This window comes from Rosa chinensis, chromosome 4, assembly GCF_002994745.2.
Source record: "Rosa chinensis cultivar Old Blush chromosome 4, RchiOBHm-V2, whole genome shotgun sequence".
Lineage (NCBI taxonomy): Eukaryota > Viridiplantae > Streptophyta > Magnoliopsida > Rosales > Rosaceae > Rosa > Rosa chinensis.
In genome coordinates, this window is record NC_037091.1 from 5,682,758 (window position 1) to 5,707,104 (window position 24,347).

Here is a 24,347-nt window from a genome sequence, read left to right on the forward strand (position 1 = left end):
CTAGATTCCTGCACTACTTTAAATTGGATATATTACATGGGGATGTGAGTTATTATTGATTTCCATGCAACATCTTTTCCCTAAAATCGAAAAAAGTTTAGCTGTGATCCTCAAGCTACATAAAATGTTTATGGGTACTAACAAAAAGTAACTAGTTACTTAAGTTTTCCGCATGCATGTGCTTGCTTTCAAGACCAAGCTTTCAAGGCTAGCAACCTTTAAAAATGACAAAAATCTGCAAATATTGTTGTTAATTACGTAGCTGGTTTGGAAGGTGATTGATATAAGTATTGACTTACATTTATTTGTCTATCCTCATATTTGAAACCACAGTTATCTTCCAAGCTAAATGCAGGCTGTATTTTGAATATTTTATTATCTAGCATGGTTTTTCATGTTTTGATCTGATTAATAAAATTAAAAGAGCTTGGTTGAAATAATGTTTCTAGGTTTATAAAATAGATATGCTTTGCTGAAGTTTTGTTTTACCGAATTTTCTGATCAAGATTATTTGAGATCATGATTCGCACTCTTTTAACATTCTAAATAAATTTTTGGTGATGAATGAATTTCTTCTTTTATTGTCTTCTGCATTCGAGAGTTCCGAAGAATTTTAAGTGTAAATCAAATTCATAAGTCAAATACAAATTCAACGCGCGTATTAGATAAAGCAAGTTGAAGGTCTTGGGTTGACAAGTGAAACACTACACTTTTAACCGTGTTTTTATACTGGAATTCCTGCATAAGTTTGGCAAGCAAGTCTAAATAAAACCCATAAGTCTAGAGGGCATTATTATCTGTTTAAGCATACATGAAGACACACAATAAGACAAAGAATAGTTGGATCAATATGACCAAAAGAACAAAGTTGAATGAGCTGTACATTCGGTTTGTATAGTCTCATCCTTCTCTTTGGTGCATAGTTGTTATATCTGTATTGTTCCTCTGGAAAGCACCAAAGGCAAGCCAACTACTTTCGTTCCACACTCTCAGAGGGAGAGAAAGTATTAGATGAAGTGCTGCCACTCCCAAATTAAATGAATTGAGCTGAGTAAAGGGTCTCCAATATCCCAAAGTACATAGCCATTAAAACCTTCAATTCATTATTAAGTGTACGTACGTGGCCATGGTGAAAGCACCTCCAGAATTAGTAGAAAGATCCTCTATGGCCATGGGCAGCAGCAGAGTAGCTCATCACCACAATCTCAAACATCATTCCCAACGCCCTAATTCTATTTCGTCTTTCTTCTCCCCAAAGCTCTCCATCTACATCCTCGCTTCCTGCGTCGCCCTCTTCGTCATCTTCCACATCCAGTCCCTTCAAACTCCACCTGAATCCACATCGTCGCTGCCTTCATGGTCTCTCAATCTCATGCGCCAGTGGCAGAGAGTCATCAACACCACTACCACTGCCGGCACCGCCACAGCGGAAGAAACTACATCCACGTCCTTCACCAACAACTGCACCAACGAGCTCAACGCACTAAGAGACAAACTCCGGCAGTCGGTCACGTTTCTCCCGCTCAAGGACTTACGTTACGCCCATGCGGCCCTCGTCGGGCACACGTGGTTCATGAGCTCCATGTACGACTCAAGTGACGAAGAAGGCGAGGTCCAGTACCAGCACTTCCCTTCACAGTTGTCGAGCAACAGACTCCTCTGCCTCAAAGGCCGCGACAACCATGACGGCTCCTGGAACTCATATGCCCTTGCGTGGCCAGACGTGCTTCCCCACAACGCAACCCTAATGACCGGTCTGTCCTTCATTTCCTACAACCACTACAGCTACGACAACATATGGCACGGCCTGGCCGCCGTCATGCCCTTTGTAGCGTGGCACAAGAAGAACTCATGCGCCAAACCTGATCGGTGGATTTTGTACCACTGGGGGGAGATTAGGTCCAGGATGGCAGCGTGGCTTAGTACTCTTATGGAGGCTACTTTTGGAGGTCCGCCGTTCGTGGAAGTATTTAACGGGGTTGAGGAAGGGAGGGCGGTTTGTTTCGAGGAGGCGGTGGTGATGAGGCACAACGAAGGTGGGATGTCTAGGGATCAGAGAATGGAGGTTTATGATCTAATGCGGTGTAAGGCCAGGGCTTACTGTAATGTGAGTTCGGAAGGGGAAGATCGTCGGAGGAAGATTGGAATGACGTTGTTCATGAGGACAGGGCCGAGATCGTTCAAGAACGAGAGTGCGCTGGTTGGGATCTTTGAGAAAGAGTGTGCCAAGGTTGACGGTTGCCGCTTGGTGGTGGCTCACTCCAACAACCTCACTTTCTGTGACCAGGTGCACATTCCCTTAACGTCCTTTTTCCAGAACTGTTTATTTTTATTTTGTTTATTGAGAAAACTAAGAACATACAATCGCATATTGTATATATAAATGTAGTGCATATGCAGGGAAATAATTTTTTTGTCTTGTTTGTGATATTTTTAATTAATTGGCGTTGGAGTCAGACTTTCAGAGTAAATTAAAGGATATAGGAATAACATATGATCAACAAAAAAGACATACTTTCTAAAATGAATGGGTTATTATATCATTCGACGTCCTGCAGACCTACTTTAATAAGAATTTAAGATATGAGAGCATATTGGTTTAAATCTTTGTGGGCCTTGGTTTTTAATTCTTGGTGACCTCCGATTTCAATTTAGGCTTCAAGATACGTGCTGCCTCATTATGAATGAAGTTTCACTCTTCCCCTTACATGTAAACTAAAAGTTTGAATTCACTTTGGATGGCTACTGTTGGATTGTCGAACGGGCTTCTTCGTGCGTAGGGTGCGACTAGCAGTTGGTTGGTCGCGCCCTCGCTGGCGAAGGTCCTGTTCGTGTGCAGCTGAATATCTCAAATATATCTGCAGAGCTAAATGATCGGTGTTCATGATTGGTCATGCTCTTATTGTCATAAATTTAATGGATCAAAGTACAAAAGCTAGGCATTTGTTAACTGATATTGTCCAACAATGTGAATCTTCCAGGTGAAGCTAATGAGCATGACAGATATTTTGATGTCACCACACGGCGCGCAGTTAACCAACATGTTCTTAATGGATAGAAACAGTAGTGTGATGGAGTTCTTCCCAAAAGGGTGGCTAAAACTAGCCGGTGTAGGACAATTCGTCTATCACTGGATTGCCAGTTGGTCGGGTATGAGACACCATGGTGCATGGCGAGACCCGAACGGAGAACTTTGCCAGTACAGTGAAGACGATCGCCGATGCATGTCCCTCTACAAGAATGGCAAAATTGGATACAATGAAACATATTTTTCTGAGTGGAGTAGAAATATACTCAATGAAGTTAAGAAAAGGAAGATGGAAGAAGTAGCAAATGGTGCTCTTCTAAGTTCTACTGGCTGTATTTGTCGTTAAATTTATTTCTTTGGAACACATATATGATATGTAAATTAGGATGGCAAAATTGGATACAATGAAACATATTTTTCTGAGTGGAGTAGAAATATACTCAATGCAGTTATGAAAAGGAAGATGGAAGAAGTAGCAAATGGTGCTCTAAGTTCTACTGGCTGTATCTGTCGTTAAATTTATTTCTTTGGAACACATATATGATATGTAAATTAGGCATGCATTGTTTAACCAGATTGTTAAAGAAAAAAGAAAAAAAAAACTTATTTGAAGGGTAAACCCCTGAGCCCTGGTTTTCTTCCTCTTAAGTTGAGAGTCAATGGCGCTCCTCTCGGCCTCTTGTGTGCACTTTTGCCAGGGTTTCAGCCTAGATCGGAGGCATCTTGCCTCTACTTTCTCTTTCAGATGTTTTCCCTTCAGGTTTGTTTGAGTCTCTCTTGGTTTCATTTCACCCCACCCATCCTTTTCCATATCTACTTTTCCTTTCTTCCTTAGATCTATGAATCTATCATTCCTTTGTGCTCCGCTGTCTCCGGCGGTTGTATTTTCACGGGCCTTCTACCATGTTTATAAATAACTAAATATGCTCCTTAGAGCTCTATTGTAAGTGAGGTCTTCTCAGTTCTCACTAGCGCACGCATATCCGAATTTGCTGATTATTACTGGAAAGAAAATTATTAAAAGATTTAATTTGTTGGATTTACATATAAATATATATAAATTTCAACTTCATCTAAATCTCAAAAGAGACTCTAAGTGGTTCAAAAGATTGAATTTGTTGGATTTACATATATTTATATATAAATTGCAACTTCATCTAAATCTCAAAAGAGACTCTAAGTGGTTCAAAAGACACTCGCTGGTCTACAAAAGTAAAATAATCAGATCATATAGTACAAATTATAGTAATGAACATGATAATCATAGATCTCTTTTGAGCTGCCGACTGTTTTACCTAGAAGGGGATAGTAAGGATGAATTCAACTTGATGACTAGTTATGTATTTCTCCATATTGATTATATCTATAAGCGTCATAGCTAAATTGATTGTTGGATTCATGAGAATTATTTGAGGTTACACTGCGTTCTATGCCTAAACTGATAGAGTCAAAATTTAAGGCAATAAAAGTAACATAAGATGGCCTGGGGTACTTTTATCATCAGTTGCACCTCTAGTTCTCATTCCACGAACAAGCTTCCCTTGTGCACCAAGATTTTTCCACACTTAGATTTACCTTGAGGAGATCTCTCCTTACTCAGGTTCGCCTTGAGGGAATTTTCCTTACTCAGGTTCGCCTTGAGGGAATTTTCCTCACCCAAATTCCCTTTAAGAATCTGAATGAGGAGAAATCCCCCAAGACAAATCTAGATGAAGGGACTTTAATATAGCTTTTGCAGAGGACTGTTGAGACCTGATAAGGAAGAGTCAAATATTGACCTCTACAATCAATTTACCATTGCAAACAATAGATTAGTTCTCGAAAACTATCACGACACGATGGGGATGAAGAATTTCAGTATCATCAATAAATGAGAGAGCTTTAGTCTCCAAAAAGTGCAAAGTTTAGTTGCATACTTGCATTCGAATGTATTGCTTCAATTCCAGATTCGTGCACCATTTAAAATGTATATATTACATGGGGATATGAATTATTAATGATTTTCATATAATACCGTTTGCTTAGAATCGGAAAAAGTTTAGCTGTGATCCCCAAGCTATATAGAATGCCATCGGAATGTATAGTTTATGTTTATGAGTATGAACAAAAAGTAACTAATTACTTCAGTTTTCCGCATGCATGTGCTGCTTTCAAGACCAAGCTTTCAAGGCTAGCTAGTTACCTTGAAAATGACAAAAATCTGCAAATATTGTTGTTACCTAGCTGGTTTGGAAGGTGATTGATATAAGCATTCACTTGCATTAATTTATTTATATATCCTCATATTTGAAACCACAGTATCTTAATTCCAAGTCAAATGCGGGCTGTATATTTTTGACATTTTTTATTTTCTAGCATGGTTTTTTATGTTTTGATCTGATTAATAGGATTACAAGAGCTTGGTTGAAATAATGTTTCTAGGCTTACAAAATAGATATGGTTCCACAAACATTCATTCATTTGCTTTGCTGAAGTTTTGTTTCACCGAATTTTCTCATCAAGATTGTTTGAGACCATATTTCGCACTCTTTTAACATTATGAATAAATCTTTGGTGATGAATGTATTCCCTCTTTTATTGTTTTCTGCATTCGAGAGTTCAGAAGAATTTTTAAATGTAAATTGATTTGTTGATATAGCAAAGTCGAATACAAATTCAACGGGCGTATTATATAAAGCTGCTAGTTGGAGGTCTTGAGTTGACAAGCGAAACACTACCTTTTAACCGTGTTTTTATACTGAAATTCATGCATAAGTTTGGCAAGCAAGTCTAAATAACACTCATCAGTCTATGGGGCATTATTATCTGCTTAAACATACATAAAGACACACAATAAAACAAAAAATAGTTGGATCAATATGACCAAAAGAACGACGAACAAATAATAATAATAATAATTGAATGAGCTGGACATTTGGGTGCATGTACAGTACTTTCATCCACTCTGTTGTATGGTGTAAGCGTTCGTCGCTGCTGCTCAATAGGGGCTTCACCCCGGCTACGTTTGAAAGCCAACAAATAAAAATAATCTTTTAGGCTGCGTAGTATGAAAATGTACTTAAATCATTTCATCTAAAGAACAACAAACATAGAATGTTTTCTAACTCAAAAATTGACGCATGCAATTCAAATGAATACGACACTAAGTAAGACCTAATGGCCGGTCTCGTAGGACCCACTGCACAACCTTACCTCAAATCAATTAATAAATCAGGTAAGCGCAGTGAGAGCATCCACTACCTACCCACACAAATAGAATCAGGTAGTCATTGCAATCAAAAACATCGTTCGACTGTTGTTGCTAACCCTTTGGAGGTTAAGAGGATCAAACCCTAGGACGTCAGAGCCACCCTTCGTTCTCAAGCCATCAATAATTTATCTGTGGAATGTTAACTTACTTTATTTTTTAACACAACCAAACCATGCTACTTGACATGTATCAACAATTAATTAAGTACGGGAAAGCAACTAATCGAGTGAGTCCCTATACCTTACCTGGATTTCGATTACTTATCTTTCACGTAGTACGAGATTCACGAACCATCAGTTTCTCAAGTATCTGGAGTCCTAATTTCTGACATAAGAATCGTTAATAATCTCTCAAACAAATATTTAAAATCTCGACAATTAGCTCATCGTCTAACCAACTTTTTCTGATTTGACCAGGGTTTGACCAAGGTCTCACCAATCACGATCAATTCGATAATTGTCCCAATTACCAGACATTAGTAGCAACTGGAATTTAAACCAATTCACATGCCTTTAACGTATCTTTTCTAATTCCCTTAGTAACTGCATTGCATAGTAATTCCGTCGAATTACTATGGACACCCATTTCTTAATCTTCAAATTCATTTTAGCATATCCAATACACTATCGGCATATGCACAAACAGATTAGAGCCCATCAATTTTTCCAATCATGGTCTCACACAGTAAATACATTCATCTTTTCAAGGATTCTCACGATTAACTTGATCATAATCAATAACCAAATTCACAGAGAAACAATGGGTACTAACATGATCCCATTCAACCCAAATCAACCAATCTCAAGATGGAAATAAATCAAAGAACATTTCTGTCCATAACTCAAATTCACCTTCGAATAATCAAATTTAAGCCATTGATTTAACACTCAGCTCCTATTCTCACGCACAGCAGCTTCCCATAATTCGACTAGTAACGAGCAGAGGATTTGACACACACTAAACTAGTAGCTTCTGGAATCTAACTCCAGCCGAGGTTGACATGCATCTATAAATGCAGATAAGACGGAAAACAGACCAAGAGAAGCCATAGCCGCCATGCAGAGCATCATCAACAGCGGTGGCCGACGTCACCCCAAAAACACAAATGATTATAACTTGATCGAAACCGTGTTATTTTATAAATCCCTCTTTAAAGATCATCTTTATAAACATTAAACCAGTTATCTAGAGATTGTTTAGTCAGTCAATTGAACCATACAAATATATGAATATTAATCATGAGAATTTGTGGGTAGGTGATATTCTGGGTGGAAAAATACTCAATTTTGTTTATTTTGGTTTTGAGTTTTATCACCTGAACAGTTGTGTTCTATATAAGTTGTAGTGGTCCAAGGATTCAAAATCTGGGTGGGCTTGAATTTTTTTTTTTTTTTTTTTACCGAAGTGATAGAAAAATTTAGTGCAGTGTCAATATTTAACTAAGATATATTAGATAAATTCTTTATTGAGATGCAAAAAATAAGAAGCCAACTGAAACTACTATCAAATCGATTACCGAAAAGAAAATATTTTGGAATAATTTTTTATTAAATAAAATAAATGAGAGATTGAGAAAATAACTTAATCCCTAATGCTAAGGAAAAAAAAATGACTTAAGGCAAGATTCAAACTTGGGTTGGCTTGATATAAGTTAGAACACTTAACCAAGACTGCAAGACCTTGATATATGTATATGTTACATATACTCAGGAATATATTGGTGGTCTTCTTCATTTATTCAGGGATCGATTTTTCTTTTTCGGTGTTTATTACTAATCCAATTTAGAGTGCAGAGAAACCCTAAGCGCAGTCTAGTACGCCGCCTCCAAACTCCAACAGTTTTTCCAACCATGCTGCAAGGTAGTATCCTAGTGTGGAATTGTCGAGGAATAGTGAACCTCGAAACCCAAAGAGCACTCGTTGATCTTGTCCAGGCTTGCAAACCTTCCCTAATCTTTCTAGCTGAAACGCTAGCACAAAAAACCCTAATCGACTCTCTTACTCAAAAGTTGGGTTTCAAAGATAATATATGTTTCCCACATCAGAGAGATTCTCAAGGGGTACGTAGCCTTGCTTTGGAATGACGATACTCATTTTGAATTTTGATCCTCATCTGCTCACCATATTGATGTCGTGATTGGCAAGTTAGGAGAAGCAAAATGGCGCTTCGCTGGTCTTTATGGTTTTGCTGCAAGGGATGCAAGAACACAAACCTGGGATCTCATTAAATCTCTTGCTGCTGAGTCTTGTCCTCTCCCGTGGCTCATGGCAGGGGATTTTAATGAAATCCTGTCTCAAGCTGATAAGTCGGGGAGACAAAAGCGGGCTGCCATGCCAATGGAGATGTTTCGAAGAACTATGACAGATTGTGGTTTTGTTGACATGGGGTTTGTGGGAAGCAGATTTACTTGGAGCAACAAGTATACCAAAGAACAATTAGATCGTGGATTTCAAACCATGCAGTGGCGTAGTCTTTTCCCATTTAGCAGGGTGATTACTCTTAACCCTTCCAAATCAGACCATTGTCCTCTATTAGTGGAGGTTAGTGCTGAAAAATTACAACACAGAAGAGCTAACAGGCTGTTCCGTTTTGAATAGATGTGGTATGGTAATCAAACATGCATGGATATCATTAAGAAGGAATGGGCACTGCCTACCACTAGTAATGTCTTGCGACAGGTCGGATTTAAATTTAAATCCATTGGTCAAAAGCTTCTTCAATGGCACAAAATGGATTTTGACAAACAAAGGGTTGAAATGAGGGTGATCCAAGAGAAACTGAATGATATTATGAAATTGCCTTTTTCTCCGGACCAGTATGAGGAACAGAGAAGCTTGCATGCCAAGTATAGTCAATTATTGTCCCAGCAAGAGATGAACTGGCGGCAACGATCTAGGGCAATCTGGCTTAAAGATGGAGATCGAAACTCTGCTTTCTTTCACCGTCGTGCTAGTAATAGAAAGAGCAGAAACACCATTAAGGGACTCAATGATGAGCAGGGACAATGGCAGTCTGAACCTGCAGAAGTTCAACGTCTATTGTTATCCTATTTTCAAACAGTTTTCTCCTCTAAAGGTTCTGACGCTGGGGCACTCCAAACTGTGTTGGATGTTACACCTACTAAAGTGACCGGTACTATGAATGCAAGCCTCTTGCAGCCCTACAGTGATGAGGAAATCAAAACAACACTTTTTCAAATGCACCCTTCTAAAAGTCCTGGCCCGGATGGTATGTCTCCATTCTTTTTTCAAAAATATTGGAATGTTGTTAGCATGGATGTCTGTACTGCAATTTGAAATTATGGCAAGAGTCAAATTATACCTATCTTTGTTTGATACCTAAGATCAAATCTCCTAAAGTTGCAGCACATTTAAGACCAATTGCTCTATGTAATGTGATTTGTAGAATTGCCTCCAAAGTGGTTGCAAACAGATTGAAGAGATTACTGCCTGAGATCATCTCACCTTTGCAAAGTGCTTATTTCCCTGGTCGTCTAATTTCTTATAATACATTAGTTGCCACTGAAGCTGCTCATTTCATGCATCAACTTAGAAGCCAAGTAACGGTTTCTTCTCTTTGAAACTTGATATAAGTAAAGCGTACGATCGCTTGGAGAGGAAATTTATCCAAGCAATGCTACTTAGGTTGGGTTTCGATTCTTCTTGGGTGCAGATGATCATGAGTTGTATTATACAAGTTAACTATTCTATTCTTTTTCAGGGTGAACCAACATCAAAAATTGTCCCTACAAGAGGTATTAGGCAAGGTGATCCATTGTCACCTTACCTGTTTATTCTATGTGCAGAAGGGCTGTCTGCTTTGATCTCCAATGCAATTCAACAAAATGTCATTGCTGGTCTTAAAATGTGCCCCCAAGCCCCAACTCTCCATCATCTTTTCTTTGCAGATGATAGCTTTCTTTTTGGGACTGCTACTGAAGATGAATGTTACAGGTTTAAGGGCATTCTTGACACCTATGAAAAAGCCTCGGGTCAGAAAGTGAACTATCAGAAGAGCAGTGTGGTGTTTAGCAAGAATGTTGATATGGCTGAGCAAAATAGATTAGCCTCCATCTTGGCTGTTGAAAGAGCTGATGAGCATGACAAGTATTTGGGATTACCATTGAGAGTTGGTAGATCAAAAACAGCTATTTTTGAGTATATTAAAGAGAAACTGACCAAGAAACTAATCAATTGGAAAGCCAAAATACTCTCTTGTGCAGGGTAAGAGATATTGATTAAAGCAGTGGCCCAGACAATGCCTTTATATGCAATGAATTGTTATCTATTGCCAAAAGGTCTTTGTGATGATATTCATAAGCTATGTGCTTCTTTTTTTTCTGGGGGGACACTGATGACAGAAAAAAGATACACTGGAGAAGCTGGGAAAGATTGTGTTTAACCAAACAGGAAGGAGGCATGAGATTCAAAAACCTGTATGCATATAATCTAGCCATGCTTGCAAAACAAGGCTGGAGAATCGTTACAAACCCTCACTCACTGATTGCACGCTTATACAAGACCAGGTATTTTCCTTCTAGTTCTTTTTGGGAAGCAGAATTGGGAGACTCACCATCCTTTTCATGGAGGAGTATTCTAAGTGGCAGACCTGTATTAAAGGCGGGAGTGCAATGAAAAATAGGGAATGGGCAGTCAGTAAATATTTGGCATGATCGTTGGATTCCTGCACACTTTCATGTACATATTCAACAACCGGCCAATACTGAGTTTCAAAAGGTGGCTGACCTTATCAATGAAGACACCCGAGAATGGATTCCTGCATCTGTATGTGCCCTATTTCCACCTGATATAGCAGAAAAGATTTTATGCATTCCTCTTGGCAGACGTTCTTGTCTTCATCGTCTCATTTGGAGTCCAGAAAAGAAAGGGTTCTATTCAGTGAAATCAGCTTATTGGATTGCTCGTGAACAAGTGTTACAAAATGCCCTCACCTCCACTTCAAATGGAGATCCTTTCCAAGATCTCTGGAAAAAACTTTGGCGAGCCAAAGTTCCTAGTAAAGTTCTTAATTATAATTGGAGAGCTTGCAACAATCTCTTGCCTACAAGAGAAAGGCTGCTTACTAAAGGCTATACTGGCAGTAACAAATGTATGCTTTGTAACCATCATGTGGAGGACAACTCACACCTATTTTGTAAGTGTCCCCTCGCTACACAAATTTTATCTGCACCTCTATTTAATCTACATCATTTTTGCTGCCTGATATGAGCTTTAAGGAATGGATGCTTGAAAAAGTGCAGCAACTCAAGCTCGAGGTACTTGAGAAGTTGCTAATGATTATTTGGGCCTTATGGAAAAATCGAAACAATGTCCTGTGGTCTGGAAAAGTTCAAACTACTCATGATTTGGTACTTAGCTGCTTTGCTTGGCTGGAGGATTTTAAAAAGGCTCGGGGCAGTGCAGCTATGCCAAAGAACCTTCCAAACAAGAAATGGAAACCTACAACTACGGGTTTCAAATTGAATGTGGATGCTGCATTTCTTCCAAACCAAAGTCATGGTGGGATTGGGGGAGTCCTCCGAGACGCAAATGGTCAGTTCAAGGCAGCATTTATCCAGCCGATAGAACATGCTGCATCTCCAAAGCAGTGTGAGCTGCTAGCTATTCGTGCAGGTTTGGACTTTCTCTCTTCACTCCACGTTCAAAATGTTGTTATACAAAGTGATTGTATGGCAACCATCTCTGAAGCTTGCTGTACAGAGTATGCCTTGCTTGCAAATGGTGGACTTATAGATGATATTCAGCATACTATTAGTAGGCTAATAGGAGTGACAATATGTCACACTCCAAGAGCTTGTAATGCGGTAGCACACCACCTAGCTGCCTTAGGTTTTGAGGCAAAAGTAGGTATTGTTTGGTTAACTCAAGCTCCTACATGTATTCTTGACGTGCTACAACACGATTGTACCCAACTCACTTGAGTTTCGATCTTCTATAAAAGTTCTTTCATTGATTCAAAAAAGGAATATATTCAAAAAATCTCGGGTGGACTTCAGCCCAACCGAGTTTGTACTTAGATCCGCCTCTGTCGATAAGGTAACACTAATGGGATCATCTAAAAGACTAAAATTAAATTTCTATATAATAGTTAGGATTAATTTCAGTTTACGCCCCTAAGGTTTGGGGGTGTCATCATTTCACCCCCCAAACTCTCAAGTTCACTTTTTTACCCCTTAAACTTTCTAATTTTTGTCTTTCGTGCCCAATTTGTCTGATTTCATCCAATTTGGACGTTAACTCTGACTATTTGACCCACTTTGAGGCTAGAATGGTTATTTCAATGCAAAAAAAAAAACCCAAAACAAAAAATAAAAAACCTTTTCCTTCACTTTTCGGTTTCTCTTTCATCTCCAAATTTCTCTCTCTCTCTCTCTCTCTCTCTCTCTCTCTCAGATCTGCATCTCCAAATCTATCTCTCTCTCTCGACACCTCCCTCACGCACCTCATCGCCGCCAACTCCTCAGACCCCTCCCTTTCCTTCGAGTCCACCTCTGCCTTCCTCTCCTGCTTCTCCATCTCCAAGTCCTCCTTCAACTGCCAACTCGCCCAGTGCCGACTCACCGATCCCACTCACCTCAAACCCTTCCTCGACGAAATCTCCGCCTCTATATCCGACTTCGAGAAGCTCGTCGTCGAGAACTCTTACTTCTTCCCCTCGTACAAAGTCCAATCGTCGCTAAAAACGATCTCCAATCTGAGCTGAGTAAAAGTAAAAGAGAACAACAGAAGCTGAAGAAGATAGCGGCGACGGCTTATGACTACAACGACCTGAGATGGGCTGACTACTGGGCCAACATCCTCATCCCTCCTCACATGGCCTCTAGCCCTGATGTCATCAGCCATTTCAATCAGAAGTTCTATAAACGCTATATTGTGAGCAGCCGGCTCTCTCTCTGTTCTGTTCTGCTCTGTTCTTCAATTTCAAATCTTTACTAGGATTGATTGCTGATCAGTGTTTTTTGCTTGCCAATTTGGACTCTGGAGCCTGGAATCTCATCTGGGTTTTATCTGTTTTGGGTGATTTGGGATTGGGTTTATGGGGTTTTGTTCTTTGGTGGGTTGTGAATTTGTTTTATTGGGTTTTGATAGTTTTTTTCTTTGGTGAGTTGTGAATTTGGTTATTTCTTGAGTATGATGAAAATGACAATCCGTGAGTCTTTGTTTCTGATTCCATTTCTTTTCATTCGCAAATTTACAATTGGAGATTATGATGGGAATGCTGCAAGTTCAGTCTCGGAGCAGTTTTCCCAACTAAAATGAATGGTGGCAATGCTTTATCTTCTGAGCTCATGGATCATGGTCATTGCCAGCACGGTGGTGGTAAGCGGAGCATGGAGCGCGACGGTGACGGTGGGAGGAGAAATGGTTTTAGGGAGAGAGAGGTCGAAACTTTTTATTTTTTTCCTTTTTCAAAATTTTGAAATGACCATTTTAGCCTCAAAGTGGGTCAAATAGTCAGAGTTAACGTCCAAATTTGAAGGAATCAGAGAAATTGGGCACGGAAGACAAAAATTGGAAAGTTCAGAGGGTAAAAAAGTGAAATTGTGAGTTTGGGGGATGAAATGATCACACCCCCAAACCTCGGGGGGGGGGGGGGGTAAACTGAAATTAATCATAATAGTTAATAGATGGCAGTACTCCAATTTCATATTAAATACCTTTAACTAGATTATAAAATCTCTTTGATAAAAAAAAAAATAATAATAATAATAATGAAAATATAAAATAAAAAAAGATTATAAAATCTCGATCTCTTTTACGGTCGCACTCTACCCACGGTTGCGTTGTGTCCTTGTGAGCCAACTACAAAGCACACCACCCTTTTACACTTTTTTATTTTATTTTTTTATGTAAAGAGAATTTCATTGAAAGAGACTAGCTCAGATGGTTACAATCATATTGAAGTACATCTATAATACAATTTGGGAGCTTGGTGGAGCCAAGACTCCTTTTGACTAGATTCAAAACCGATACGAGCTAGTCTGTGCGCGAACTTGGTTGCAATTTCTGGGGGCAAAACTGATTTGTGCTTCGTGTAACTACATCTAGAGGTCATGTGTAAAGCCCCGTACCTTAAAATCTTTATTAGTTACTTTTTTTTTACCGTTATTGATCGAGGAGTTGACTTTTCTTTATCCGTTGAGTTAAGGAATTTATTTGAGAACGTCGTTGTTCATGGAAAATCGAGTTCGTGAACATATAGTTTGTTTAAATCGGAGCTTCTACGGAAAAGTTTTGACCAAAATAGAAATTTCTATTTTTGGAAGATTTTTTTTAAAAGGGGGTTTCCCTTTTGGGAAGAGAGAGAGAAGTCAACAGATCAAAAAGAGAAGAAACGGGACAAACCCGAGCTACCATCTCCCCCCCCCCCCCCCCCCTCGCCCCTTTTCGCCGCTGAACTTCTTCCGGCGATTTTGTCGCCGTCCGGCCACCCCAGGACGAACCGCTTGGCATGGCGTGATCCTCTCCTCCTTCTCTACCTAGTCATGTAAGTGTTTCACCTTGGGTAGCTTTGGTTTTTGAGATTTGAAGAGGAAATTTCCAGAAATGGGGAAATCGGGTTCTACCTTGATCTTCGATTTCCGGCGGTTTCTGGCCTGATTCTTTGAGGGTTTTGGTTGTTGGGGAAGTGATGAACGTGTTCTTAACCTTGTTGCAGCTCGTTTTGATTGGTGGTGGAAGATTTGAAGGTGTTTGAGACTGTGAACAGTACCGTGAACAGTAACTGTCGAATTCTTGGGTTCTTGTTTGATTTTTCCGGACATTTCTGCTTGAATTTGGTTGTTGTTGCAGGTATAGAAACTGTTAGATTTAATCTATGAATTTTGTGTTAGATTTAAGGTTGTTTGGATAGTGAGTTCCTTGGAGTTTTGATGTTGGATGTGGTTCTAAGGGTGTTAAGATTTTAATCTTGGGTTGAGAACTTGTTGTCATATTTTTAGTGATGAGTTGAGATTGTTGAGAGGTTGGAGAAGTAAAGTGGGTTTCAAATGTCAAAAGAGAAATTGGAAATTTGGAAGAAAATGTTTTGTTGTAATCTTGTTGGCTAATTGTTGGTGGAGAAATTGGAGAAAGAATTTGGAAATTTTGAAAAGGGAATAATTTTATAATTTGGTGGTTAAGTATAGTTAAGGAGTTGGAATTAAATTGGCCAAGTTGTTGAGCGATCCTTGTGAAGGTTAAAGTTTCCTTGAGGACGTGGAAATCATAAAGAAAATTATGAAATTGGAGAATTTGGTTGTTAGAGGAATTATGTGTAATGAGTATTATTTTCCAAAGGATTAAGCTTTGTTTATTAGATTATTTCCTTCTTGAGGTTAACTATATCATGCCCATTTACTACAGGACGTACTGAGCCCTCGAGCGAGGAGGACACGGGCAGGCAGCAGGATTAGCTGCGAGACTCACCTGTGAGTGGACTTTAGCTGCGAGACTCACCTGTGAGTGGACTTTGATTTTATTTAAATAATGCATGCAGCATGGTATTAAGTTTTTATTTGTATACTATTTGAGTAAATGTGATCTTTGTGAAAAGAGGAGAATTTAAAGAAAGGAGTTGACAGGAGGCTATCTTTAGCGCATGCGTATGTTACCTAGTTGGCAGTCCCTTCTAGGTAATAGTATGGTTGGCAGTCCCTTCCAGACTACAGCCCGGTTGGCAGTCCCATCCGATGCGTCACCTGGTTGGCAGTCCCTTCCAGATGACATGAGGTAGTTAGTTGGCAGTCCCTTCTAACTACCTGTGGCTAGTTGGCAGTCCCTTCTACCCACCGCCTCCTATTCCGGTTGGCAGTCCCTTCCGATGCGTCATTTGGGTGGCAGTCCCTCCCAGATGGCATGAGATGATTAGGAAGCAGTCCTTCCTAATCATCAAATGAGTTTTCTTGAAAATGATTGAGTTGGAAATATTGTGGAATCTCGCTGCATGTTGGTTTTGTTAACAAGAGAAATGGGGAAGCATTCAATTAATCGTTTCATAACTTATTTCAGTTTTGTCCACTCACTCTAACGGTTTTTAAATGTTTTCCCCTGGGCCCTTCGTTTTTCAAATGCCCAGATTTCAGATTTGCCGAGATCGCATCCAGGAACTAGAGGCTTTGGAGTCAACGCTTCTGTTTTGTCCGTAGGTTATTACTTAACCCTACCTTGTATGATATCGGCTTAGTTATGTAGAACTGCTCTGATAACTTTTTTGAATTTGGGGAACGTTATTGTTTGAAAATCTGTTACCGTATTGAAGTTGTGTGGAATTTGTACTTTCTGAATGTAACTTATACAGGTAGAATGTAAATATTTGGAGTGTGCATGTGAGTAGGAGTTTTGTGAAATTTTTGGGTAGCCTATTTTAGGGGAGGTTCTGTCGATTTTTCAGTAGGATTTCACCTGAAGTGGGCCCCACAGGCTCGTATATGGGTTTCGGGGTGAAACTTGGGTCGGGTTCTGTCATCATGGATGTCAGCAATAATGGCTGCAAACTCTGAATAATCAGATTGTTGGTGCATGATTGCTTGGACAGCAGCAAGGCAATCTGTTTCAATATTGACAGAGGACAGCTGTAGTTGGACTGCCATCTCAAGTCGGATAGCAAGCAGTTTTGCCTTTTAGTAGAGTTCACATGAGGTAGATGGTGAGCAAAAGCAGCCATGAATTGCCCAGTTGGGTCTCGAGCAATATCTCCAGCTTCCCCATGCATCTGCGATAGTAAGAACGCACCATCTACATTTATTTTCACTTTGCTCCCATTAGTTGGTTGCCAGTGGTGTTTTTCTACTTTCTTCGGTGCTGAAGAAGTAGCTCTAGCTTTCTGGAAATCTTCCAACCAAGCCAAGGAGCTGCACAAAAGAACCGATGCTAGTTTTGAATTATTCTCCCACAGAGTAGTGTTCCGATTTTTCCAGAGAGACCATATTAGCATTAATAGCTTTTCAAATGTCTATGGTTTGAGTACAAGTGCAGCTTCTAGCATCCATTCCTTAAAAATCGTATTTGGCGTAGTGCAGCTTCTAGCATCCATTCCTTAAAAATCATATTTGGCATAGCCATAGATTATAAATTAAATGGGGGAGCAGAGAAAATTTCTTTTGCAATCGAACACTTAAAAAAGATGTGAGTTGTGTCTTCTAGTGTAGCATAGCACAGTAGACAATTCGTTTCACCATCATAGCCCTTGGTGAGTAAACGCTCTCTGGTGGATAGGATGTTTTGGCAGGCCCTCCATGCACATATTTGGACCTTGGCAGGCACCATAGCGTTCCAAATTAAAGGCGTTTCCATAGCTCCTTAAAAGGGTCCCCCCTGTGAAGTAGAAGCAAGAGCATTACTGAGAACTTGTTCTCTGGCAATCCAATAAGCAGTCTTAACGGTGAAGTAACCCCATTTTTCTAGCTCCCACATAAGTTTATCCGATATAGCTCTTTTACTCAAAGGGATAGATAGTATTTGAGCAGCGACTTCAGAAAAAGAAAAAAAAAGGTGTAGACACAGATGGAGTAATCCACGATCTAGTGTGGGGATCAATGAGGCCAGCTTCCATATTGAATGAAGTTGAGTTTGCCAGTCTGTGAACCTGAAACCTTGAGCAATTAGGAATCCATCTGTCACCACCCTTTTACTTAATATTTGGTTCAAACGTTAAAACCCAATCTAAAGTTGATAAGCTCCTTAATTAATTGTGTTATAACTATAATATTATTTGCTTGAATGGCATGAATCAGCACATTGACGAGCATAGCAGTTCTTTATTTTTTTGGGACGAGGATAACCTACTTTAGTTTGTAATAGACACATTTGGTTCCGGTTACCAAAACTATAAATGATAGGTGTAGTAAAATCCCACCAAACCAAACTCAAGGAAGTAGTTTCAAAATCTGCTAATGCATATGCGACTTAGTTCACTTAGGGAAACTTGATTCTCTCCCACGACACAAAGTCCCAAAATAGTCGACAGCAAGACAACATTAGTCTTCTTATTGAATATTCTAGCCAATAAACAAGGCCTCCGAATAGCAAGGAAGCCCAAACCCTTAACATTTCCACCTTGGTTTAATACCCAAAAACTCTGGAAAACATAATGGGTCCATGACTGCACTGTTAGGAAATTCAGGTCACCTTCCAAATTCCCTAGCCCAAGACCGAAATCTAATGAAGACAGTAATATCAAACTATGCAAGTAAACACAAGAAGAAGTTGTTGATGAGGTTCAGTCAAGCAGTTGACCTATGTCCCCGGGTGATGATGATGGCTAATCCACTAGATAAGAAGAAGATTACAACTTGAACATTTTATTTTTCCCACTCTAAATTAATCTCTCTCCTTACAACCCAAATTCTCAACAGAGAATTCCCAAATACACCCGATCACTCAAAGCTTGCAACTCCCTAAGTTCTCTCTTAAATCCCTGAACGATCCAAACACGGATCTCTATAAACAATGTCTCAATGGCGCCTTCCAAAATGAGTCTCTTTTAACCCACAACAGCACCTCGCATAATGAGTCTCTTTCAAACCACAACACGAGAATTTCTAAACCCTCACATCTTCTCTAAAGATGTCTTCCAATCTCCGAAAGCACATATCAAAGCAATATTCTTGAATACCTACTTATAGGCTCACAATCAGTCTGACTCCCAATAAGATCTTCAATTCTAAATCTTCATTGAAAAAAAAAGCTCTAAAAGTCCTAAATACACTTTAACAAGTTTCCTAAAGCTAGCAAATAGGAAATTAGTTTTGAACCGCAATCCTAACATGCAGCTAACTGCCCTTTACACTCATTGACTTAGGCCTTTCAATCCCAAGTACTATGGGCACCCAGAGCCATGGAACCCAAATATCACCATAGACATCTAGACTACTTCGCTGCCACTATTTCTCTCCTCCCAACTCCTTAGCCAAGATTCAAACTGGGCAAGTTTGCACCACCGCACGCTACAACAAGAACCAGAATCACACTGCCAACCTTTAAGGCCGAACATAACCAAAATACACATCCCATATCCAAACCGAACAACAGAGCCTTACAAGCTTATCGAGAAATTCGGCTAGATCCAATCAACTTATACCTAAGCCATAACTAAGTGAGAATTAGTAGCCGCAATCACTAAACAATGGTACCTAAATCCCATAAACAGAAGAAAAACCTTGCTCACTCACCTACAACGAGTTAGGTCTAACAATCACCAAAAAGTTTAGGGGTCAAATCAGATCATTCTGTATAAGAAAAAGGCTCAAAGCCTCTGGTCCGAGTTAAAATATACTCTGATATGTTTGAATACCGAGGCGATCGTTGAGATGAAGCAAAGAAGGATTCCATGATTGATAGAAGCTGGTGGTGGCTCTAAGGTTTCAAGAAGAGCCCTCGCTCATCTCTCTTTTGTTCAAGTCATACCTATTATTTGGTTTAGGTGTAATGTATAAAATGTTGATAGAAGTATTCGTATACAGAAATGATTAGTTATTATTAGCATCTGTCTATTTTATTTGTGAAGAGGTTAGAGTTTGTCATTCAAAATTAAAAGGAAAAAAAATAGATATACGCAAATGACCCAAATATAAGTGATATATAAAGATCTAAAAATTGAATGGTCAAAATGTCGATATGTAACAAAAAATCGGATCTCACAAGTATACCTGATCAAAAAATGAATCCCTCACTAAGAAGACCCAAATATAACTTATATTTTTAAAGATCCTCAACAGTCATTATACAATAGCAATTCGAACAGATCATGAAAATAAAAGGCAGAGAGTCATTTCTAGTTTTTCTCTCTTAAAAACGAGAGAGAGAGAGAGAGAGAGAGAGAGAGAGAGAGAGAGAGAGAGAGAGAGAGAGAGAGAGAGAGAGAGAGAGAGAGAGAGAGAGTTCTTTTTCAATGAGAATGAATTTGCTTATGGAATCTTGTAAGAAACATAGAGCACCCCAATTGGATCGAACTTTTGTTATAGAATAAATGTCAACTCCATTAATAATAAGATTATAAAAGACAGATGTAGAAACTACATCATAAATGAAAAGTACGAAAATAAAACAATGAACATAAAACCTAGCAAAGATACGATTGGATGCAAAAAGGCATCTGAGGACGCATCGGGTGTAAACTGTGCTATATATGTGAAAAGTTACTAATAGTATGACCGACCATAAAAGGGCAATCTTGTATCAAAGTAACCGGTGGTATGACCGACCAAGCAGATTCCTCGTACATCTTATGTCAAAAACAGAACAATATATCTTCCACCTAAGTTATCGATAGTGTGACCGACCACTAAAGGGCAATCTTCTAACAATGTAACTAGTGATAAGACCATCCAAACATCTTCCATGTAAAAAGTACGCCAAACAGAGATCAATCTTCCACCAAAGTGACCTATGAAACAAAAAGATGAAAACCAAATGAAAATCAACCTCAAAGGCCACATCTAGGCCCAGTACCAAGTCCAAATCCAGACCCGACCCGTGATCCAGATCCATACCCAGCACTAGACCCAAAACTGAATTCGACCCAGATCCCAAATCTAGATCTTCGGACCAGTCTGCACCATGTCGTTGCGCTGCGTCTTCAGCCCAGAAAAGCTTCCGACCATCGGCTCAGCATCCGGCGATCTGTCTCCTTCCGCACGCCTCCAGATGCCGCCCATCTCAGCCTTCCAGACGCAAATCCAGGTCCGCCGTGCACTAGGGACGAGGTTCCCTGCCTCCATTGCTGGCTGACAACCGCTCGACCTGCTCACCACCGCATCCACCGTACTACCCCTATTCACCACATTAGACAATTATTCCACCATCCGATCCTCCAATGGCTTCGAGAATCACAATAGTAACTCTGTCGCAAGGAAAATAAATGGGGCAAACAACCTTCGCCGCTACACCAGATCCCCACCACGCCACCAGAGTCACCCAAATCCTCCATATTCATGGAGGAAGTTTCAGAAGCAGACCGCGAGGGCGGCCGCTCTCAACCCTAGCAGAGCGCTAGGTTCTCTTCTATTTTTTTGTTCAATACTAAATTATAAGCATAGAAGGTCTTAAGTTAACTTAATATAAAGTAAAATCCCCTATTGGATCGAACTTAATTGTTCTTAAAATTTCATTTATTGCAGCACTAGCAACCTAATAAAATGCACTATCATTACAAGCCTTCATCATTCATTTCATCGTCAGCTAGTCCCATCAAGGCGTTTGCTGTCTCTACAGCTTCAGCATCCAAGTTGGATGTACCAACCTCTGGTTTGCAAGGTGTATTTCTGGCCTTCTTTTTTGCAGCCTTGAATTTTTCCCATTCTGTTAAAGAAGGTTATATAATTAAACGAGAGTAACTTAAAAATCGAAAGATCAACATGAAATAATAAGAATAGAATTAAGAGGAATAGTTTACCACTTAACAATGGCACCTTCTCTGCAGTGCCGTTCATCAGGTTACTCCAGGCTACGCGAAGAAACATCTGCACGTACGACACCTCCTCTTCTTCAAAATCACCAGCAGCGCCTTCAGATGACATACTTGGGTATTCATCCTTTAATATATTTTTAGGGCTCCCATTAGCTGGCTCCTGAATATAACACATGTTGTGTATACAGTGAACAAACAAACTAAAAATATTGTTATTGGTGTTTCTAACTTAACTGTGACTGTAGAATAGAAACCTGCATGATCTAACTCACCCAAAAATCTATCGATTTACGTTTGCTGTTGGCTTCCCTCATTTGTTTAGGGCTCACCTCATAAAGGATAAACCTCACAACTTCAGGAATTGATCTCGTCACAATCTTCGATTGAACATGTGTGAAATACTATATGAAACGGTTCAAGTTAAACTTCAAAATTAGGGTCTCTGAATCAATCTATCTTCGATCAATTTCATCATACAAATCCTCCAAGATATTCATTAAATCAAATCTATGAAAAATTACCTTATCGAATTGTCGAACGCCATTCAGTCTTAATCTACACTCCATTTTCCATCCATGGAGTCTGTCAAAGAAACTATATTTTTTCCTACCTTGAGCAGTAATTTCCCTGAGCACTTCATCATTAGGCACAAACTGCATGCGTCCACCCAACACACACAGCATGAGATCCATATTCACACAATTATCTTGATTATTGTTCATACGTGAAGCGCTATATATCTTGTCAATGACCAAACAAGCGCTATATATCTTGTCAATGACCAAACAAAACAAAAAATCCTATACCTCGTTTATTGTGTCATCGTCAACTTCGAAATCATCAGGCATTTGGAAAGACACATTGGAAATATGGGCCATTAGTTTGGTGGCTGATCGGCCTGGCCTGGTAGTGAAGGTCGGTTCCTGTAAATTTAAAAGCAAAGCAGATTGGTTGAGATCGATTAATGGGCATCATTTGGTCTTTGGGCCCTAAGCTCAGCCAAAATCCGGCCCGACTCTTGCATTAGGATGGGCCGACCCAACCCTTTCTTAAATAGGATAGAGTATGGCCATGCAAATAAAGCCCCGCCCAACCCGGCTCAAATTGAGTCCTAATGATTTTATATTTTTTTATTTTTTAATATATTCTTTGCAATTCGTTAAGTTTTATTTTTTTTGTTAAACAATAATTAATTTTGAGAGATTTGGAGAGATAGTTAATTGAATATAACTACCTTAACTAGTATATCTATAACTTTTTTTAAAAAAAAAAAACCTTAGGCCTTAGCTCACCCCACTCTTATATATGTTAGTGAGAATCAAACATATGACCTTTACAATGTTGGAATTATAACTTACCAACATGTCACAACTCATAGGCTAACTAGTATCTATAAAAAAAAAAAAATAAAAAAAAAATTCGGCCCTATTCCGAATGCCAGCTCGGCCCTAATGGATGGGTAAGGATTAGCATATTTAAGCCTTGATTTGGCCCAATCCGGCTCTAAATTTTGTTTACTTCGACTAGGCCTGACCGATGATGACCCTAGGTTCAAGTACTCAGCCATTCAAGGAATGAAACTCTAACAGGCTAGGTTATTTTTTAACACAACGAAATAAAAACCATCATCTAGATAAATTTATGAAGAATAAAAAATCACCGTGTTCGTTATTTTAGGGCTCTCATGGTCAGCCTGAGCCTCCTCTACCACTACTATCATCAGTTTATTGTCTTCCTTCGTTGACTCAGACGCCTCTTCCTGCTAAAGTAATAGCAGTATCGGATAAGATAATGTTTTTATCAAAAATAAAATATACAAATAAAACCACCATAATTATAACTAACAAAAATGAAAAATCACCATGCTACTTCTGCCACTGTAATGCTCAGCCTTTCGTTCGTTCGCTATCTCCGCCTCTGCTTGTTTCATCAACTCGGTCACCTCTTTCTGCAAAAAAGCAACTAGTTTTTGTTTATGTAAAGTTGATATGATATGTTGTGAAATACCGGGGTTTCTAGGGCAAACATTGTTACATGAACAAGATCCTTGATGACTTGCCCAAGTCGTTCCTGTAGATATTCTTGTCGCTGTGTCTCCGGCTTATAAAGAACCAATTCCTTTAAAGAAGGAGATGGAGAGACCACTTGGCGTCTTTGTGTCTCATGGTAGTCCACTATTTGCGCCCGTGGAAAGTTGCCCATGACCTGATCTAAATCGAACGGCTTCTGTGAAACTGGTGTTACAGATTCGGGTGGTGGTGACACTACCGGCTGACATGGCGATGACGACAGTACCGTGTCAAACTTGGGTGGTAAGGGATCCGGTGCAGTTGTAGCCGAGGATGCAAGTGAAGTGCTACTAGTCGATGATGGGGACAACCATGCTGAAGTGGAGGATCTGGGTGATGCCATATTGAGAGAGAGAGAGAGAGAGAGAGAGAGAGAGAGAGAGAGAGAGAGAGAGAGAGAGAGAGAGAGAGAGAGAGAGAGAGAGAGTGCCCGATCGAAATGCAGCAAAACAATGCAGTGATGGGGTTTGAGAAGGAGTGCAGATTTTAAAGGGAAGAGATGAGGCTCCTTTAGCAGTTTAGAAAGAAGTTACAAGATTTCCGTAGAAGGTCATATGCATTCACCAAACAGGTGCCTGCATTCGCATTCAT

At 39.5% G+C, this 24,347-nt stretch overlaps 3 protein-coding genes across 3 annotated transcripts; 2 read left to right on the top strand and 1 right to left on the bottom strand.

The window, feature by feature from the left end:
- The first annotated feature begins 962 nt into the window (after positions 1–962).
- LOC112200971 lies at positions 963–3,508 on the top strand. Its single transcript, XM_024341979.2, has 2 exons — positions 963–2,287; positions 2,982–3,508. The coding sequence occupies exons 1-2, from the start codon at positions 1,127–1,129 to the stop codon at positions 3,372–3,374; spliced, it is 1,554 nt and encodes a 517-aa protein (XP_024197747.1). The 5' UTR covers positions 963–1,126; the 3' UTR covers positions 3,375–3,508.
- Positions 3,509–8,900: 5,392 nt separating this feature from the next.
- LOC112198676 lies at positions 8,901–10,506 on the top strand. Its single transcript, XM_024339808.1, has 3 exons — positions 8,901–9,507; positions 9,699–9,838; positions 10,000–10,506. The coding sequence occupies exons 1-3, from the start codon at positions 8,901–8,903 to the stop codon at positions 10,504–10,506; spliced, it is 1,254 nt and encodes a 417-aa protein (XP_024195576.1).
- Positions 10,507–21,400: 10,894 nt separating this feature from the next.
- On the bottom strand, positions 21,401–24,099 carry LOC121052764. The gene is made up of 8 exons (XM_040518618.1): positions 23,722–24,099; positions 23,549–23,635; positions 23,348–23,449; positions 22,494–22,610; positions 22,209–22,340; positions 21,960–22,088; positions 21,673–21,847; positions 21,401–21,578 (listed from the first exon to the last, which is right to left on the bottom strand). Exons 1-8 carry the CDS (start codon positions 24,097–24,099, stop codon positions 21,427–21,429), a joined length of 1,272 nt encoding a protein of 423 aa, XP_040374552.1. The 3' UTR covers positions 21,401–21,426.
- Positions 24,100–24,347: the final 248 nt, after the last annotated feature.